Source organism: Ambystoma mexicanum, chromosome 10, assembly GCF_040938575.1.
Source record: "Ambystoma mexicanum isolate Mex_15411 chromosome 10, UKY_AmexF1_1, whole genome shotgun sequence".
NCBI lineage: Eukaryota > Metazoa > Chordata > Amphibia > Caudata > Ambystomatidae > Ambystoma > Ambystoma mexicanum.
The window spans coordinates 1,094,976,750-1,094,998,673 of NC_090932.1; the positions used below are offsets into that span (position 1 = coordinate 1,094,976,750).

At 43.7% G+C, this 21,924-nt stretch overlaps 1 protein-coding gene across 1 annotated transcript in view; it reads left to right on the forward strand.

The window, feature by feature from the left end:
- Positions 1 to 201: 201 nt before the first annotated feature.
- The window catches only part of LOC138492015 (all-trans-retinol 13,14-reductase-like), a 291,725-nt gene continuing 270,002 nt past the window's right edge, over positions 202 to 21,924 (forward strand). Inside the window, exon 1 of the mRNA XM_069618934.1 lies at positions 202 to 524. Coding sequence (XP_069475035.1) covers positions 362 to 524 — 163 coding nt within the window. The 5' untranslated portion in view covers positions 202 to 361. The remainder of the gene's footprint in view (positions 525 to 21,924) is intronic.

Below are 21,924 nucleotides of genomic sequence, written 5' to 3' on the forward strand. Positions count from 1 at the left end.
CCCATGAACGAACTAAGTGGATCTACGGTGGCATGTTGATGCTCACACCACCTAAAGCTGGGTATTCCAGTTGCTGCTTCTTATGTGTTGTAGAACATTGACCAGGTTCCAGTTTGTTGGTAGTTCGCTCTTTTTCGCAATGGGGCAGTCCGCCTCTTGGAGGCGGTGCATGGTACGCGTTGGCCGTCATGCCAGGAAAGGTTCTTCAAATGCTTTACGGAAGAAGCAGGAAGTGTTCGGTGTGCGCTGCTTAGAGCCCGCCCGTAGGTTGCTGCTGGTGCCAGGCCCGCCCCCCAGTGGCCCAGCCCACGGGGAAAGCACTGACTGAGAGAAGGGCTTAGCACACGCACCTGCGCTAGACATGTGGCTCCTGTGTTTTGCTGCGGTGCTGCTCCCTCTGTTCGTTCTCTCGAAGCTCTGGGGGAGGAAGAAGGCCTCCCAGAACCCCTTCCACACTGATGTACGCAGACCCCCTGCTCCTCTTGTGATTGACAAGGCTGTCCGAAGGCAGGTCATCAAACAAGGTAAAGGAAGAGCCTGACCCCGAGGAGCCAGTCCGTTAGTGTTATTATTCTCAAGCTCTAACTTTCGGCTACTTGAACGTTTTTTTTCTCTAAATGCGGACCCGACGAGTCCCTGATGCACAGAAAAAACCTGGCCTAATGAATACATTATGTGGCATGGGACAACATGGGATCTCTGCGTTAACTTCCTGTGCTCTAAATTGCTTTGATGCTACTATTTATATTGGAATCATATTAAAATTAACATAAAGCCATTATTATCTTGCTATTAATCTCGTTATATTGTCGTGTGACATAACAACAGGACGATTACAAAAAATCCTCCAGCTTTGATGTCAGCAGGCATGTTTTTCAGGGAACACTTTGACCCCATTATAGATGTGGTGAATTTTGACTTGTCACAACCTGCATGTGTTATTGATATGATATGGCATTTATAACGCGCCTATACACAAGTGTTTCAAGGCGCGACGCGGCAAGGGAGGGAGGACAGACAACGATCCTACTAGGCCAGGTATCATTCAGATCATGCAAGTGCATGGGATGGGGGAAGGGGGAAATTGCTGGGGGGAGGTGGAAGGGACAGTGCATTACATGGGAATAGAATGATAACAATAAGTAAAAGAACGGCCACCAGGTAAAGGTAAATTTAGACACCAGGTGTGATGTGCTGGTAGTGGGACTGTAGGGATACAGAAACAGACTCCAAGTGTGGAGGTTGCAGGCAGTACAGATGCGTGTGACTGGCGGGGGAGGGACCTGGCCTGAGATCAGAGGGTGGCCAGGTAACCAGTGCAGTTCCGGATTCAGCCAGGAGTTTCAGCAGGGGAGAGGAGGAAAAAAGACAAAGCAAAGAGAAAGGTTTTTGAGGTGCTTCCAGAACCGGAGATGGTTCTCCTGAAGTTTCAGGGAGGTTGTTCCAGAGGGAGTCCTCAGCTGACGAAAGAGATCTACCGCCAACTCGTTGCTTGGAGAAGCGACTGACCCTGAGGGAGTTGGAGGCGGATGAGCAAAGAGTTCGAGAAGAAAGATATTTAGGAAGAGAGAGTTGAAGGTATTCAGGCCCCAGGCCCCAGAAGGCCTTGTGGACAATGCAAAGGGTTTTGAAGTTAATCCTCGCAGCCACTGGGAGCCAGTGCACAGATTTCAGTCCTGGAGAGCTACGATCCCTGGGCTTGAGGCCGAGGACAAGTCTCTCAGTCCTGTTCTGGATGAGTTGAAGAGGGCCAGAGAGTAGAGGCAGGCAGATTTAGAAAGAGGCTGTTGCAATAGTCCAGCCTAGAGAGAACCAGAGTTCTGGAGACAGTGAGCTTCTGGGGGAAGTAGAGGAAAGGAAGAATACCTCTGAGGAGGTGCAGCTGGTAGTGTGACTTCTTAGAGACGTCAGAGATGTGAGGAGCGAAGGAGAGTGTGGAGTCGAAGATGACCCCAAGGTTTTTGGCCTCGCAGGTGGGAGCAGGAAGACGGCCAAGTGAGGCTGGCCAGAGAGCGACAGGAAGGTGGGAGCGGGTGTGCCGATGAGGAGAATCTCAGTCTTACTGGCATTAAGGCAGAGGTCGTTGGTGGCACACCACTCCTGGATAGCAGACAGACACAGTGATGAGAGACGGAGAAGAGGTGGCCGAGGGTAGCCTGAAAATGAGCTGAGTGTCATCCACATAGCACTGAAAGTTGGGGCAGAGAGCGGCAATGCAGCGGGCCAGAATTGCCAGGTATTGAGTGAGCAGTCAGGGAGAGAGGTTAGACCCCTGGAGAGAGGAGACCTGTGGTGTCCCTGCGGGACACCACAGGTAGAGAAAAAGATAGCAGAGAGGAAGGACCCCAGTTGGACCTGGGAGGGTCGGTCAGAGAGGAAAGAAGTCAGCCAGGCCAGGGCGACATTTGAGCAGGATGGCATGGTTGACCGTGTCAAAGGCAGAAGAGAGATCAAGCAAGATGAGGACACAGGGGTCTGCCTGATTTAGAAAAATATACTAGGTTGTATTTACTGTATTTCAGAAAATCTGCATGTATATATAATTTATTTAAAAAAAAGAGTTTCTGCCAGCGTTTTAAGGATGGAAATGGATTGTGTCCCGTAGTGGATCATACCATTAGTGGTTTAATGTAATACATTGTCATAAGGTGTTGGGGAGGGGAGGGAGAGACCCTCTCCCAACCCCTTTTGATGTGTCTTGATACAGCATTTCTTTAACTGCTATGAAGGCATGCACTTGGGCTTCCCATCAATGTAGACAAATAACTAAAAACGTAAGGAACGTAAGGAAAATGTTGACCTCCACCTTTGACTTGGGCTTACAAATTTGAGTGGTTTCCATAAGGAACTTTAACTCAGAATCAGGCGGGATTCCTAGGACAGGCAGTTTTACCACCAACCTCGGTGTTGTAGGAAGTGAAGCTCGCGGTAAGCTGCTTCTACCGCTCGGGTCCATTCTCCAGTCGCAGCTCAACTTTTAATAACGTAAGAACATCTAAACACAGCAACATGTTCCGCCAAAAGTGAAAAAGCCATTATCGTTTTGGTTTCTGGGATGAATCCCAGATGACTAACTCATCAGTCATAGGTTTTCTCTTAAAAAAGTCTTTTATTGTAGGATTTGTAATGTTGCCTAACTTCACTTTAACCAAACCTGCTTGAACAGTGATGTGCTAAGGAAGGTGTAGGTCTGTAGAGTGGTGTAGTGTTCCGTGCACCCAATTTATCAAGTATATGTTCAGTCCTCTTGAAATTCCAAACATGTACACAGCAGATGGGGCAGAACTCCTGGCTGACTGCTAATATCCTCATAAAGCACACTTGGGGTACGTTATTCTCCATATTCTTGCAGGCTTGTGATGCAAGTACCAGGCCTTTTGTTGACCTGGTATAGCCTCAGAGCTGGCTGCATTTAATAATCCATCCAACCAGTTCTTAATAAACAACGCACCGGTAGCTAAAGTAGGAGTGAGTCAGCAGAACAAAGCAACCCTTCGGGAGTAAGATAGGTTTGTTTGCTATGTTCCTACTGCAGTTGGCTGTGTGTAATGCACTTCACAGTTCCATTCCCATGAAAGCTCAGTGGGTTCTGAGACTGCTGCAGTCATTGATGCGTTATCTTCAAGCAGCAGGTTCAAATCCTGGAAAGATGGCTAACGTTGTTCATGCATGGTGCTTCTGTGTGTGACCTGTGAATCATGAGTTTTCAAGACCGCAAGATGGATCAAGGGGTTAATGAATCGGCTGCGGGGATCAGTGTGCATGCAATTTGAGGACTTAATAACTCAACAGGGGTAAGGCATTCATTGCCGAGATCTATGTGGCACAGGAACAGCTCAGTAGGTCCATGCACCTGCTGCAGAGATCTATCTAAACCAGACAGAGCTTTCTGATCCGATAGTGGATATTGGAGTTGGGGAACGCCTTATCTTAAAACGATAAGAGATCAATGAGTTTGGTGGGTGTGCATGTATGTGTGATCCAATGGCAATTATTATAAGGCCACAGGAAAACGACGTTTTGGGGTGTGGCCAGTAATCCCCCAAAATCGCACCTTTAGCAAGAAGCATGTTTATTATCATCACGTAATGGTGCAGTGTAATTTGCGTTGTGTGTCGAAGTAGAACTTCCTCACTCTTGGCTGGTGTTGTGCTTGTCACATGCAGAGGCGCTGAGGCCTAGCAGCTCATCCTGAACTGACCACAGGGTCCAAGATTCGTCTGCGGATGGCTGGTCCACTCTTGTAATGTCACCTGTTTGTCACAAAATGATGGTATGAGATGCTGCTGATGGTAGTGTGGTTGTGATTAATTCAAAGCCTTTTACCAGTCACTTTTTAGTTTGGCCTATTGCGCCACCTATAAGCCGATTGCATTAGAGTACAAGTGGGGAGAAATGGCATGTGAGGGTCAGAAAGCTTGTAGGTGTTGCTTGCTTAGTAGCCCACCCAGTTCCTACCCAAAATACCTCCTCGTGGGAACTCTGAGCTTGCTTTACTCAAGCCTTACCATCAAACTTTGCACTCGAAGTGCCTGCCAGTGTTTTTTCAAAGCAGTCTTCTGAGAGTGAATGACTTAATTGGATTTATAAACTCACTACGGGTTTTGCTATTTGACTAATGCCCTACTGGAGCTTGCCACAGTCCCCCAGCAGGCAAATGTGGGAGCAGAAGGCATGGATGGTGGAAAGGATGGGATCAAAACTAAATCAATGTGTGGCAGGTGGGCAAGCCTCGGCTCTAGGCCTGCGTTCCCCATGACCAACACCAATGTGCCCCCAATATGTTCTCCTCCCCCCTCATCAACTGGGTCGCAGGTGGAGAGGAGAGTACAAGAAATGGTGCTCGGCGGCTCCCTATATTAGTCAAGTATATGTAGTACCTCATTTACTTCACCTTTCTATCACTTTGTACGTTATGTTAATGGGATTTATGCCCTGCTTTTCTGCCATTTGCGTGAACTCCAGGCATTCTGGCACATCTGAAAGAGAAGGGACGAGCTACGTTAGTGGGGGTAGAGAGAAAATTCAAGCTAGCTTTGCTGTCTCATGGATGCGGGTATAAGCACCGCCCGCTCCACATGATGGCCCCTTCCTTGATGTTTTGTTTTGAGAGAATGTTTCTGTCTAGAGAGGAGCCTCGTGTGCCTTTGGGGCCAGGGCGGTGTGTACATTGGCTTTAGAAGGGGCAGTGATGTGATGTTTGGTGTCTGTTTGGGGGCGAGGTGGGTGTAAAGTTTGTATGTGTGGGTGGGTTGGTTGCTCTGCGCGTGGTTTGTAGGCCCATAAGTCTTAGCATGGAGCAGTGCCTATAAATGAACCCACAAGAGTGTTCTTAAAGCTTCCGTTAGAGAAATAAGCTCTCCCAAACATGTCAGTGCTGATCATGGAGGTTTCTTGTACCGTTTTGGAACTGTTACTGCAATAGAAATAAACTTTGTCTTTAATGCCAGGTGATTCAACCCAGTAGACATCACGTGAGATCTCGGACAAGCCTGGGTGAATAGCTGACTGGTTAAGAGCTTGCCTTAGAAATGGTGCCAGCCAGCACTTCGCCATTCTGTGGCAGAGCTGACTCAGCCCTTCACCCATTAGCATTCAACACATTGGGTAATGACGTCTTCGAAGCAGGGCGAATCCCGGATTAAGTTCCATTTAAGAAATGTCGGTTATGCTTGTGGAAGCCTGCTGCCTACACCCTAGTTGAGTACAAGGAACTTGCTTAATTGTACATGGGTTATCTGTTAGAGAACTGCACACTGTGCCACACTGTATTGGTTTGGGAGGACCAGTGAATGTATACTACCATTGCCAGATCATTTGTGTTAGGATGAAACACGTGCTAGATGTTCACTGGTGATTTAGGCTTTAGGGGAAGTGAGTCTCAGTTTGCATAGAATTCAAATTGATGAAAAGAAGGCAATGCATTTTATCTGTGTGATTTATGTATATTGGAAATGTTTTACCCATTAACAATGTATTTTGCTCGAACATAATTTGGGTTACTTATTAATGTTATCAGATGTGTTTTGGGAGATTTAAAAACGCAACACAGGAATAGGACAAAAGTTTAAAAAATATCTATTTTAAGTGTACTGTTGTGCAACTATTCTTGTCCTTCAAAGGGACCACCACTACAGATGCAGTGTAGAATCAATCGGTCGTCTTGTATTTCTTTTTCGTTTGAAAGGGAATTTTTTTCAGCAGCAGAATTCCAAATCCCTCGGAACAACCTAATAACGTCTTAGATTAATGCTCTACCACATATCTGCCAGTCTGCTGATTATGAGGCGGATGCTGTGATAACTCTTATCTGCTGATAGGGCTGTTTCAGCCAATCTTAACTGTTTGTGTTTCCTCATTGTCGCTTTAAGTTCTCTATAAGAATGGGGAAGCAGAAAAATTTCAGACGCCTAACAAGGATTAAAAAAAGAAATGTAATATCACACTATGTCTATTGATTGCCTCTTGGAGAGTAAGAGCGGCTCCAGAATCAGACTATTCCCACCCAATCTTCATGTTAGCACAGAGATGTCTTCTCGGGATCACTGGTGCTGATGTTACTGATAGCAGGAGCTGGTGGTGTGGATTAGAACAGAGAGGATGTCGGCGAGCCTGAAGAGGAATCGATTGAGCACAATCCTGATCCAGACTTAAGGTCAAAAGGAGATCCTTCCTCAGGCTCACAAAAAGGTCTGGTTATATTTTATCAAGCAGGAAAATTGATTTAGTTGTCCTGCTTACTTTAGTTAATTCTCGTTCTTTTTGTGCTATGGGTATGTATTTTTATTTGTATTTTCTTTGGGATTTATAAAGCGCTTTAAACCATAGCACTGTACATAGATTCACAAAAACGGTACAATAAAATGGGAATGCAAGTGATAATATAAAAGCAATCCGACTTGTATGTCCATTTGAAGAAAAAGGGCCTTCAGTGAGGAACGGAATAAAGAGTATGAAGAGATAGAGCGGAGAGAAAGTGGGAGAGAGTTCCTGTGAAAAGGAGCTAACAGTAAAAGAAGGACAACTGGAATTAGCACAAGGAGGACGACCGACTACAAGAAGAAATTGTGACTGGGAGCAAAGAGAACGAGCAGGTATATAAAAAGATACCAGAGAAGAAAGGTCGCTCGGCGCAAGACTGTACCGTGATTTAAAAACTAGACACAGAAATTTAAACTTTAGACGAGAATAAAAAGAGAGCCACCCATGAGTATAGGGAGGAGAGACAACAGAATCATGCAGAGAAGGAAGATAGAGAAGACAAATAGAAGCATTGAAGACTGATTTCTGTGAGGGAAAAGGAGTGAGGAAAACCAAATGGAGAAACTGAACAATAGGAAAATCGGAAGAAAATTAGTGCAGTAACCAAGTTTAGTGGTGTCAAAAGTTAAGAAAGGACACATTTTACAGATGTTATACAAGTGATAACAGCAGGCACAAGAAGATAGGGAAATATGATGTGCAAAAGATAGATCAGAATCATAGTAAAGTCCCAAGTCACGAGCTGTAGAAGATATAGGAAGCTGAGAGGGAGGGAAAGAAATGGAGAAGGAAGGAAGAGGAGATGGAATTGTGTTTGAGTGGAAAAAGAGTACTTCAGTTTTGGCAGAATTTAATACCAGAAAATGTTCCGTCATCCAAGAATTGATGGCTATGAGACATGTCAAATGTTTATTGTGAACTTCAGGAGTGAAAGAGGAGAAAGACAAGAAAAGTTCAGTATCGTTCACATAAAAGTGACAAGAAGGACCAAAAGATTCTTCAGCAAAAGGAGAAGTATAGAGTGAAAGAGAAACGGGCCAAGGACGGAGCCTTGGTGAACACCATGGACAAGCAGAAGAGTGTCAGGGGTTGATCCAGCCCAAGGGACTGAGAATGTTCTTTGGGAAAGATATGACCGAAACCAAGAAAGAACAGACCCCGAGAACCCAAAAGAAGAAAGAGAAGAAAGTAAGAGAGAGTGATCCACAATAGCAAAAGCTGCAGAAAAGTCTAAAGGAATAAGCAAAGATGAATGTTGGAGTAACATCCAGAGAGTAAAGAGTTAGAGACTGAAAGAAGAGCAGTTTCAGTGGAATGAAAAATCCAGAACCTCGACTGAAAGCAGGGAAGAATAGAACTATCTGAAACAAAAGTGGAGACTTGCGAGTAAACAAGACATTGAGTAAAAAGATACAGCAAAAGACAAATGGGATGAAAATTAGAAGCCGGACAAGGATCAGAAGAAGGTTTTTTTTAAGAACAGGAAGGATAGAGGCATGATTAAATGAGGCATGAAAGACAGAAGTAGAAAGGCAAATATTGAAAAATGAGATTAGATAAGGGACAAGAGAAGGATAGAATTTAGGAATAAGCACTGATGGAATAAGGTCAAACAGCGAGGCAGTGAGATGAGCCTGAGTTAACACGCGAGAAGTCTCATTCGATATGGGAGAAAAACAGGAAATAGTTGTTTTAAGAGGCAATGGTCAAACATATACCAGTAGTAGGAATAAAAGACTCAATGGCGTCACAAAGAGGGGCCACCTTTGAGGAGACTAATAAAGAAAGATCAGAGGCAGATAGGGTAGAATGATCAGTGATCAGGAGTAGCAGGAGAAAGAAGACGTGAAAGAGTTTGAATTAAATGTTTAGGGTGAGTTGACTTAGTATGCAGGAGATCAGAAAAGTAAGAATGTTTAGCAGAAAGCAAGAGACCATCATAAAGAACATGGTAAGAAGAATAAGACAGAGGATCCCCTTCAGACCTGGACTTGCACCAACGACGCTCGAGTTGACTAAGTACACGTTGCATAGCTCAGAGATGAGAGGAAAACCAGGGTTGAGCGGGTTTTACGAGAGGGATAGAATGTTGTTGATGTATAGAGAGCATCCAGTGAGGAAATAAGAGAAGATGAGAAGGTAGTAGCAGCCTCATCAGCAGATAAGATAGCAAAAGAGGTGTGTGAGGGAAGAGCAGCGATACATGACGAAACCAACAGGGGAGTATTGAAATTACACAAATCCTGTCCAGAATAAAATGTTGTAACTGACGGGAAAGAATCGAATACTAAAGGTGTATACAGATAGGTTTGTCTCAATGGTCATTCATGAAAGTATCTGCTAAAGTTAAGACCCGTAGATATTCAACCTCCTATGATCGTAACGATTGCAGTATTGACTACATTGTGTGAAGAAAGGGGGATGAGGGGAGTCTCAAAGTCTGAAAACCAATAGAACCAATAGAAATGTTGCTCTGAGAAAATAGGATATTATGCCTAAGGAGGTTGAGTTATTAATTATTAGCAGCTGGGTGGTGCACGTCGGCCAATTAAGAGCACTCGGAATGCAGACCCTTCTCACACATAAGGCCTGCATTTGAAATCCAATCCGTTCAGTGCACTACCTTCCCTTCCACCACAGCAGCTCTTCCATTCTGTCGGAGGCTTCCACCTCCCCACCCACCAACAAACATTTGCCTTCTCTGTGCTGTGCGTGCCAGGGGAAATGGAGAAGGAAATCTGTGTTGTTCCCGTCACCATATCCATGGCAGCCATCTTGGATTGTTTAAAACATGGTTAAGAAAAGTGAAGATCCTTCCAGACAGGACCATTCTAACTGTACAAGCGCTACAGCTGTTGCATTTGATCACATTTAATGACAATGTAAAACTGTTACCATAACATATTTTCATTTGCCTACTAAGGAACCAATACCGCTTCATACTTTTATTCAGTGCATTATTCCATGTGCATCCATAAGGCATAAATTAGTTTTCAAAAATTGATTAGTAGAGTTTGCTCATTAACATTTTCTTGATTAGCAAACTAACCCATTTGATTAGCAATGTTGTACTTTTAAATGTCATCAGGAGTTATTTGTAGCCAAGACATAAAATGAGCATCAATAGAATATTTGTGTCTACCGCTGAGGTAAGACATTAGTGAGATGAACCATGCCTTGCAAATTCTTTAAAATTCAGCTAGACCTACAGGTCGAGGAACTGGTTTACCTGCTTGACCTAAGAGAAATGCACTCAACCCACCGCAACAGATGAAACAAAACTGTAAATGTGCTTTCTGTAAACTGGTGCGTCACCGCAAACACACTTTGTTTGACACTCTGGTGCCACCTAGAGGTCAGCCATGCACAGTGAAACTTTTATTTGACATTTACTGCAAAAAAAGTAAATGTTAAATAAAAGTGTCAAACATCCCCTGGAAATGGTGTTCACCTTTTTAAAAATGTAATCGACTATGCGAGTGGACTTCACAAGAATTAGATGTGTGTCTGTAAAATGAAGGTTAGGTACATGAATGGACACATAAATAGATAGGATAAAGGGCCAGCGGCGTAGACAGGGTAGGGCCTGGGCGGGCAAGGCCAACCCAAAATCTGTAAATGCCCACACAGCAGTGATGAATGGGCATTTAAGAATTGTAATGTCACTGCAGTGGGTCCCACTGCATTAGCTTCAGCCCCACGTGTTAGACATTCCTGGCTATGCCTCTGTAAAAATGCTCTGAAAACAGTTTGGCCAGCTCTCTCCCACCTGTGTTAATATATAAGGCAATCATTATCACAGAGAAACGCAATCTCTGGAGGTCAACTACAGTGTATAGTATTGCAGTAGATCTACTTTGCATAAACATCGAATTTGCTTTGTGTATTCATTACGCAAGAGGAAAGAAAGTAACAGACTAAGCAGAATGGATGACGAACAGGGTCAGACTGGGACAAGAAATAGACCCGGGCACCTAAAGAAAAGTGGCCCTCAAACCCTCCTCTGTGAATCACGTCAATTCACGACTTTACTGAAAATGCTACTTATGGAGGGTTTATGGTGTTTGTCGCATGTAATGGCTTTTGTACATGCTTGAGAAAACCAGTGATCACATTACTTTTGTTCCTTTTTAAAAAAAAAAAGATAACATCATGATTAACACATGGCTAAAGCCTATACTTGCCTTGCAGAACCAGAATCAAGGCATGTCTGCTAGTTGCCATCAATAATCTAAATAGATGTGCATTTAAGCAATACAGCCAAATGCTGACTGTTAGGGAGAATCTTCAGAAATGTGCTAATTCCCTTCTACCTTCGAAACCCCCATCTCTTTTTGCTGGAATTTAGGACTTTTAATTTTTATCTTGGAGAGAGTGAGATCTTTTTCCCACTCTCTCATGTATTTATTATTGATTTGAACACACTGTTTCTTTTGGTTTTGGAATCTGACAAACTCCACAGGCATCATCTTTACATTGTGACACACAGCACCTTCAGTGCAGTGGCACAGGGAAGTCTCTCAGATTTCCCAAAGGTTTAAATACCTTCTCTTGGTAAAACTGCTGTTTCCAAGAGCAGTGTAGTGAAATTGACTTTACTTACATGTGTAACTTTCTAGACCCAGCACACACTATCTTACAATAGGGTGCTGGAGGGGTTACTTAGTATCCCCTTTGTTTAGATTCTCATGTAACATTTTTATGTTACCCTTTCTGCAATTAATGGCTGGTGGCAGTGGTATACTTTTTCCCTCCATTGTGTGTTTCTACAGCGCCCTGGCTTGGTCCCTTTGTTCATTTTGTCTTTTGCGGGATTCACCAGTGAAACCAGCCTCTGGCTCCAGCATGTCTGGCAGGGGAGGAAGTGAGAGAGGTGCCCGAAGCTCTTGGTGCTTAATCGCCTTCGTTACAGGAATGCACCCAAAGGTGATTGGCTGGGTGGAGGATAGCCACCCTGCTGTGTGAGTGACAGCTAGGCTGTGAATTAATGGGAGAAACCTGTATAAAAGGCGAGGTCTTTTGCTTGGAAGGCAGAGTCGACCACTGGATGAAGGAATCCAAAGAAGAACTTCGAAGAGATGCTTGCTGCAACTCCTGTACCGTTGTTTTGCCTGATGAAGCCCTCCTGCAATGCCAAATCCCCGAATTCGCCTCGACGAGAGAAGCCCTGCAAAGGATGACTTCTCCCCTTGGGTTGATGGGACCAATCGACCCGAAGACAAACTGATCTGGAAATCCTCTCGTAGCTGGCTGTACTTCCATCGCTGCTGCAGGAACCAATTGCCAGGGAGAGGAACACCAAAATCAAGTGTGTCATCTTTAAGTCGGACCCAAGCTCCAGGAAGATCCTTCCAATCTCCCATGAAAGAGGGTTGACCGAGCCTGAGCCACCTCAACAGAGTGCTGGACCCCAGATGTGAGGAAAGCCCATCAGGTATCCGAGAACCGCGGTGGTGCTATTCACGATAAACTGAAACCGCAAAGGGCTGCTGATCTGAAGTTTGCCCATTGCTGCCGCAAACATTCAATTCGTAGTGCAGGAGTCCCCAGACATCCTCCCTCTTGCCCCCACAACTGAGGCCCAGGACAACAAGATCTGCCATACTACAACTGGAACAGAAGCCAGCTGGAACCAATTTCCTCAGACCTAAGGTACTGTAAAACTAAGGCGTACTTACCTCTAGTCGTGTAGCCTTGTTAGCTCTCAGTTGAGACTTATCTTGTTTGCTTTTGCAGAGTTGCTTGTAGCTTTGCCCCTCACAAGCCTTCTAGCTTGTGGCCCAACAGTGATTTCATTTTCTACAAAGATTTCTAAAACATTGTGCAGGACTTTTTTACTTACCTTTAAGAAGTGCTGCAGCTCACCTAGAATTTTTGGTCAATTGACATTGGCTGTCCTGGCTCCCTGAAAGACTCTTCTAACTTCTGTCTTTGTGCCTTAACTGTCCCTACAAAAAGTCACACATTCTATAACTTGTGTAGCTGGGAAAGGGTTAATTTACTTTGCATTGGGGGTTCAAAAGGTACTTACCTGCTTAAGAATATTTGTTAACCATTTGTTTTATTCCCTAAACTTTTCCTTTTGACACCAAACTCGGTATTGTTCTAAATGTACCAGTGATATATTAATGTCCACAGGGTCCTAGTTATTTAAGTCACCTCGGGGTTTAGGAAGTGTCTTTGTGCCATCCCAAATGGGCATCTACTGATTTATTGAAAATGAGTGTGTATTTTTGAAGTATATTTTACATATTTGCTCCCTTCTAAAGAAGGCTTATTCAGCCGACTGTTAAATTAATAAATCATTGTTTATTCAAGAAACCTTGAGTGTAAGTGTTTATACTTGTCACTTTGAAGCTCTGCTACAACCCTACAGCTCACATTGGCCCATCTAGAGATAAGCCTCCTGCTCAGTCACTAACATCGTGTGTAGTACATGCTTATAACAAGGGTTGGGTTAACTATTGCCAAGAGGACAAGGCAGGTGCTGTCTCCCACAGGGTTCTGCATACACTCTTGCCTAACACCTGGAAAACGCCTGAACAAGAGCCAAAACTGTTGGCTTTCCCAATGCTTGCTTTAACAGGAATTCATAGCAAAGAACAGATGTGGGTACACATATTGCTGATAAATGAAATGGCTGAAAGCATGCTTAATTAAGACCTTTTTTTATGGAAGCTATCCAATGTTTCTCAACCCTTTCATGGTGACCTTCCCCTTTGGAGCCTCCTCCCGAAGGCCCCTGGCATTCCCCTGGCTGTAACGCGCCTCTGGGCAGATACAGGCTTTGAAACCCTTCGAGATGTTTTTGACCAAGGTAATTTCGTAGAATGGCCTGATCTACCGGTATCCCTACGTAGGAGCCTGTCCATTTGGCTCCAGTATTCAGGCCTTCGCCGCTCCCTTAAGAAAAGATACCTAGAATTTCTGGCTGTTCCCCCAGATGACCCGATACTCACGGAAATCCTGAATGTCAGGATCCATAGGGGAAAGGTCTCCAGATTATTTACTTTACTACAGTCCAAAACTATCCCCTCTTTAGACAAACTCAAGAGCTCCTGGGGCGAGGATCTGGATGCAGAAATGACTGATCAACGCTGGGAGAGAATGTGTTCTCGGATCTATGACATACTGTTTAACTCCTGCTTCAAACTTATCCAATTTAAAGTACTTCATAGGTTTCACTACACCCCTATTAGATTCCATAATATGTTGAACGACCCCCCCATCCCCACTAAAATGCCTCGTTTATGAACTCCTTGGCCTCGGCGAGTTTCCAGGAAACTGGCATGGCTCTGCATGCTCCTTGCGGTGCACTGCATCTTGCTGTGGTGCCTTCGTCCCAGGGCTCCAACACATTCCCAATGGCTTTGTGCCTTGACTTGGGCCTCAGACACTGAAGAGGTCTGGGTGGGACAGCAACCACTGGTCTCAAGGCCCAGGAATATTTGGTCCCCATTCCATTCCTACATCTCCTCCTTGACGGCTGCCTCGGATGGCGATCCTACGAGCCCTAAAAAAAAAAATGAAGACCTTTTTAATATCAACCTGTTTCTGATGAGTGGCTTAGGCAATCGGGAAGTGATAGTTGCTAGATATTCCAGGCACTATTAACCAGTATGTGCTCTGCAGAAGACCCTTTGAGTCTGTACCCTTAGCCCTGCCTTACCTTCGCCACCTCTCGGATCCACTCTTCATCTGCTCCCTGCCTCACGACTCTTCCGTTGGTGGCTGCAGTGAATGGGCTGGCCGTGCACCCATCCTTGTACTCCAAGCTAAGCTGAAGCAGCCAGTCTCAGCACTGGCCATGTTACATGTTCTCATGGCTCTGCTGAGTGATTGGGGACGCCTCAATCCACGTCAAAATGATCCCCCTTTTTGGTTTAAAGTTTGACTATGCCTGTATTGGTGCTAATAGCCTGTGCACCTGCAGTGGTAGGGCAATACTGGGTATTAGATGCACAAAGCCCTCCTTAATGCTCTCATGTAGTTTAGGGTATTCGGTCTAGGTTTCAGGGCAACCTAATCCTTGGAAATGCTGCACTTCCCCCACACAACCTTACTCCTGCATACTCTAATTAGGGCTTGATGAAATCAGTAGTTAGTTTACAGCTGTTCAGAAATGGAAAAAACACTTGCCTTCCATTAAAAGCACATATCACTCAAAGAGGTTGTGTTTCGGGTGGGGGGAAGGTGGTGGGTACGAATGGCTATAGCGTATGTGGCAGATCAGAAGAAGGACACAGAGTCTGATGTAACATTTTAGTGTAGTTGTATTAAACAAAAAGATGCAAAGGCCTAACTCTCCCTAATCTATGGGTGTTCCCTGCCTAACAAAACTAACTAAGGTGCTAGTCAGTCGTCTGTGCGATAAATCAGATTCCGTCCACTGTCCAAAACTGGTGTACTCTGACCCTACCACTATTATAAGAACTAAGGCACAGGAGAATGACTCCCTTCTCCTGCTATATGGGTTTCCCCCAAGTTCCGTTCAATATGAAATTGGCAAATATTTGTTAGCCACCACTCATTAAGCTATACAGTTCAGATACAGGCCTTAATCTGTTCCTTTGCTTGTCTTCGCTTCTTTCTCTTTTGTGGTTCTTCCTGTGGTATTATCTTTTTTTCATGTCCTATTATGTATCCTTCATCTTGATCACCACAGGTTTTAAAGTCACAATATTCTTTCTCACTGCCTTTTCTTTCTCTGTCCTTGTAATTTGGCAGACTTGGTTCACTCTCTTGCCAGGTAGATGGAGATGATTTGCCTCTGTGTAACAGTTAGGGTCCCAGACCCTTCTTATCTGCTTGTTGGGGGTCCCTACCCCTGTTATATCTATCTTGTGCCACCTTAGCACCTTTTGGCTCCTCTGGTGACCCTGTAGACGACTTTTTACTACTAGGCCATGAGGGAGCTGCCTCTGGCCGCCTGGTGACTGTCCCTGTGCCCCTTCCAATTTCCCTGTACTGCTGTTGCCTTGCTTCAGGACTCGGTACCTTGTTGGGACTTCCTGAGCTCTCATTGGTGGCGTCTGTGGTCTTCTGGCATCTCCTGTTCTCGTGCTGCTCAGCTTTCCTTCTGACCAGTTGACGTGGCTCTGCCCCTGCAAAGCCCTCCAGGAATTCTCGCGGCTCCCGGCCTGCGTACTCTGTTCTGTGTCGGCTTCTGGATCTACCGTGCTGGCTATTCTTTGCACCTGAAGCCTCCTTCGGCTGGATTCAACTACTTCTGCCGTCGCCCGTTGTTTTTTTTATTGCCAGATCCTCAATTGCTGTTTGGTAACCACAAGAATGATCACTGTTAGTTCTTGTCATGAGCATCATGGCTCTGCACCTACGCCTCGTCTCCATACTAGTACTACCAGTCTCCAGTGGGTAGTTTGGACTCTACTTCGTCAGTCATTATTATGTCAATGTATCTACACATGTACATGGGGCGACTGGGTATGGTACTGGGGTGTACAATATATGTAGAGTTAGGAGGGGTGTTTGGGAGGGGGAAATACCGCCTTCTCCCTAGATGTTCCTCGTGCTGTGTACCACCCCAAGGAGGACTATCTGGTAGCAGGCCTCACCTCCCTGACATTATGGGAAGGGGCTCCCCTTTGGGAAGAAGTGACGACATCTATGGATTCGTCACACAGGACAGCTGAAGCCTCACAACCACAATTTGAGGCTGTACGAATTAGTACATGTGGTTTGTGTTTGCAGACATACAGTGAGTTTGCAACACATGAAATGGGCAGCAAGCCCAGTGTGCATTACATGCTGAGAAAGGTTGCATGCTTAAATCACTATAAAATACATAATTATCAAATAGAAACATCTGTGGTCATTTATACATGTTCCCAAAATGCTCTTTGATTTTATGCAGAGCAACCAGGAACCCACACTGGTACTCTGTTCCCCTCGCCTATCTTATGGGTGATTTACTCCTGTTTGAATTGTTTGTATACTGAGTCAGAAAGTGATTTACTTTACAGGTCGTGATTTACTTAAAAATTGAGCTCGAGCTTCCAGTTTGTGTATTGTAAAGACCATGCATAGTAACCCATAATATATGTTTGTAGGGTCTCATGATGTATTGTTTGGGGCGGGTGGCCTTCACTGAAGCTGCCTGACACTCCTCTTAGATCATACCTGCCACTTAGACTCCCCCCCCGCTTGTTGGAGCAGCCCCCTACATTTCTCATCCCATTTAAAACATTGGGTACATCCCAAGATATTCATCAAGATATAATGAAAAATAAAGGGGTGGATGGATAGCTGATGATCAGATATTTAATATTCCACCTAAAATGTGTGACACATTTACAGACACTGCTGTTATATGGTTTTCCCTTTTCCCCATGAATTGGGATTACAGCAAACTAATGGGAGAACTCTTTCTGATGCTCCAGGCCAAAGCCATTGGAAATTCGTTAGATCCAGTAACACCATATATTTCTGCAAACACATGCCCTGATGGATATACATCAAATTCGGGCTCAATTAAGAAAAGGAGAAATGCGATAAGTAATGTAGTGAAGTAAGCATTTACTCCGCACCAGTGCCACCGTAGCGCTCTTCCATTGCAGAGGGTTCTAACTAATTACAGAACTCATGATTATGATTTATTTTTTGGATAAACTGTTAGAAAATCCAAAAGATGTATCAGTGTGTCTTAAATCTGAAGATTGGTAGGAAAAATAGAAAAATCTTTAACAGATATTGTTTAAAGGCCAAAAAGGTGTTCTTGCCGGCCATAAAATATAGACCACCTTTATCCTTTGTTCATTACTATGGAGAGAAAAGTAATGTTCGAAGCATACTCTTCGAACTGGCTTAAAGGTATTAAAAATGTATGGAACTACCAAGTGTTTTAATTGTTTAAAAAAATATAATGCACAAATAGGGACTCTGCTTTCGATGCATGGAGTCCAGGCTATCCTGAAATAAATGACAATTAATTACTATAGGAAACCCTAGAAAATGTTTACGATGGCAGTTTATCAGCTTGACATCACCTGTATTACTTTACTTAGTGTACACCTTCCGAGCTAAATAGTTGGTGTACTGATGAGTGAATAGGAGCCTGAGGTGGATGCAGACATATTCCATACGTTCACAACAAGACACAGACTCCCCAAATGAGTGGCAGCACAGTTTATTGAGCTAACTGGAGAAGAAGTAGTTCTATAACAATTGGGGTTTGTATTTACTTTGACCAAAAGCCGCGGCTGTGACCCAGTGTCTGCTGTTTTTTAACATGACGATGAATATTAAGTGGGTGCCAATTCTCCTATATGAAACTTTTGGAGGATATTTGTGTAGAGCATTCACAAGTGGGCATGAGCTGTCTCTTGTTTTGAAAATGTCTGGTAAGCTCGCCCATCATTTTCTGGAAAGGGAGGAAACATACTAATACAATTGTTTGCTGTCAGTGTTTTTAGCTTTTTTTTTTGTATTTTACTAGTTTCCATTTATGTTTTGGCAGAAAAATGGCAAAGGCAACTTTTGACACCGTATTCCGCTACTCTATTGAATAGCTGTATGGATACTTTTATATGCTTGTATACACTAAGCATTTAAATGGCCAACATCCGGTTTTATTATCAAAACAGACACCAAGGTGGTCAAAGCAAGCTGCTCCCTCTAAAAATCTACCATTTACCTAACATGTCCTCCTCAGTCCTTTAGCTGGGCCCATCAGCATTGCCTTTGTTTTTCTCTTTTAATGGCCAGTTTTTTGTCAATGCAGTAATTGCAAAATGTGCTTAGTAGTTTGGTGCATTTGTATTTCTATGTGCCTGAGTAGCATGTTGTTGTCTCCAAATAGCAGGAGTGGTACTTTCTGTCCTCGCACCTTGTTCACATGCTGTTGTTGCCAAACAAACTTCTTGAAATTATTCTAGAAACACTTCTGTCTGATTCCCATACTTGTATAAAATGTCCCCATCAATTTTCCATTCAGCCTGTAACTGAATCTTGCCGCATTCCATCGTGCAGCACCTTGTATATCTTCACATATTCTTGCCTTCCCTCCTTGGTGACTCCCACAACAGATCAACCCATCGTTTTCCTCTTTCTCTTCATCTAACTGATGAGTGTGGTGCAGGTTGGGATTGGACATAGTGCAGAAGAAGGCCTCTAAAATATTACTGAAGAGTTTGTAAGGGATCCGAGTGCAGAAAGTATGAAATGTGTGGTAATATACAAACATTTAGCTCTGTTATGCTGATCTTCACTCACCTCTCCCAAAGCTGCACATGGATCTCTCTTTGTTATTATTTTACATTTTGCAACTGTGGGCCACTCATGAAGGGTTTGAGCTATGCCTGGAACTTAAGCTCTGTTATTAAGTGTGAAATGTGCAGGTAAGGACTGAGTAGCGCAGCTGCTCTCTTTGTCCCATGGGTAAATGGTAAATGTTTCTTGAACTGAATTAGGCATATGACCTTTGCGTTGCCAAATGTTCCTTGCATCAGTTAAAACTAGCATGTTTACGTGACTGATGATGCCCTGGGATGAATCATGTGGAGTCCTCACACAGACCCTGCCTAAAGTCCCCTCCCAGGTGGCCAGGGAAAGAGATACGCTTCCTGATCTTGACCCTGTGGGTGCTTTTAGTCGGGAGGATCGCCTGGCAGGAGAAGGGCCCAAGGGGAACAGAAAGACTCAAGTTGGTTGAGACCCAGTATTTGTCTTCCTCTAGGGAAGAAATATCAGTGATGTGAAAATTTGTAATGGCTTGCTGTCAGAGACCGCTTTTAACTTCCCAAGTTGAATATCTTAATGTGGGTGAAAATATTTATAACCACTTCTGCTTCGGGAGAAATGAAAACCCTTTTAAAATCATTGATATTCATAGAGATGAAAGCTCCCCAAACTCCCAAAGGAATAGTGAAGATGAATCTGTAAATAGTACCAATTTAGATCCTGAAGATCTTTATTTCTCTGTAAAACCAAATCCTTCCAATAATCTTTATTATATTCCATCATGGAATATAATTAAGGAAAGAAATGGGCATGGTATTAATATCCCCATGAGAAAAGTGGATTCTTTATGGACGCCAAGTCCCATAATTCCCAAAGTACTTCGACGAAGAAGAGAGCTGAAGAGGCACGAAACTGCAAAGTTCATCTTATTAGTGGAAATGACCCACAACTTAGGGAGACTGGAGCAAGGAGAAGGAGCAGACCAGCAGTAGGAGGTGGAGGAGTTGTGAACTCTCCACGTTGCAGCAGAAGCAGAATCTGGAGGAGGAAGACGCTGAGACCACTGTCTAGTGTCGAGCAGTTGCCAGTCCTGAGAGGGTCTTTGCCTCTAGGAGCCTTAATTGCAGAGGTGGCGCAGCGGGAAGCGTAAAGTTTACAAACTTTCCCTGAAGAAAGGCTGTCTGTGGTGGCAGGCGAGCACAGGAGACTTTGGAGCAGAGAGAGCTCCTTGTTGGAGTGGTACGGGCCGCAGGAGACTGAAGGAAGCAGGTTGCTAGATTGCGAGAAGAAGCCGAAGCAGAGGACCAGGAGACAGCGAGACGTACGGACCTGCACGCCAGACCTGGTGAGTTCACTAAGATATTGTGACGCCAGAGCGCTCCATAACCGCTCGTTTGTCCAGTCCGAGTGCCTTAACATTAAAAACAATCCGTGTAGAGCGAAATTCAAAAGTCATTTTGAATACCAAACTGAAAGAAAGCGGACACCTCGTTATTTTGTTAACCAAGCTGACTTGGAAAGAAGCAAGTGGAATAATAAGAGTTTAATCACCAGACCAAATGGGTGTGATTATCTGCACGTGGGTCAGGTTGAAGGCCAGCAACAAGAGGGGGCAATAATTGTATAACACAATACAAACTACTATTGCCAAAGCCAAAAGAGAACTCTAACAAGGGAAGTTAAAAAGAACAATAATTGCCAAAGCCAAGAGGGAGTAAATGAGAACCCAATTGTTTGTAAAGACTATTGCTCTTGTTTGAAGAAGCTCATAAAAGGAACTGGCTTATACCCACATTGCCATAGCCAAAGAAGAGTCAGAGTGAGACAGAATTATTTTTAGCATTTGTTATTGAGGCAGTGGGGGCACAAGAGTGGCAAGAAGGTTGGCCCTCTGGTAATAAATATTCAGAAGGAGTGGAGCATAACTTACAGAGTGTGTGACAATCACAAATGTGCAACAAACCTCACCAGTGTGATTCTTGTTTTCCCTGAAGAAATCCTTAAACGTGATGTTGTAAAGCAAGAGACATTGCTAATTTTTTGGAAGTTGTTATTTACTACAGAAGTACTTGAAGTTGGTAGTTTATTCTGACCTGGCAAAAGAGTACACCAGGTCAGAGGACCTTTTAACACTTTATTCTGTTCTGGCAGGACAGTACAACAGCACAGAAGACCTTTTATTAGTAGCCTGACAGGCGAGTGGACCAGGTGGAAGTTGATGAAGTACTGTGATGCGGTGTTGAAAAGTCATGAAGAAGAAGTGGTAGAATCACTGAGATGTCTTGGTGAAATATTAGAGAATTATCTTGACAAATTTACATTTCTGAAGCAAGTGTTATGTAAACTGCTGCAGAAGTATCTAACATCAAGTGTGTTGCAGAATAATCCTTTCCAAGACCATTTGTTAATCCTGATAAACTAAGGCAGCGTTCTTGGTTTATATAAAGAAGATTGTTTTGAGTTCTTGATATCACAAGTGGAAGATGAAACACCTTGCTGAACAATTCTGAAGTATTGGAACTTTTGTTGTCAAGTTGGAATCTAAAGAACTGTATTGGAACTTTGTTACAAGACAGGATTTCCTTATTCATTTGGAACTATTGAATCAATCCTGCTCGAATCTGGGGAAGGGGAATTCACCCAGAGAATAAGTAGCACCAGTTATTATGAAGCAAACGTAACTGTGTTTTTTTAATTTTTTATTGTTATTAGTTGTTTTAACCAAGATAAATCTTGGTTTTTTTCAAAATAAACTAACAGTTTTATTTGTTAGATTTGAATTGCCGGGCTGGGAAGATAGCTCAGGAGCAACAACGCATAGCAACACATGTTTGAATCCTGGACTTACACTTAGAAACTGGTCCCCGGTATTAAGTGTGTTATAATAGAACAATTATTATTATATAGTACCTTGTTGAGTTATTGTACGTACAATTGTGAAGGACAAAAACCTTTTGTGAGTGT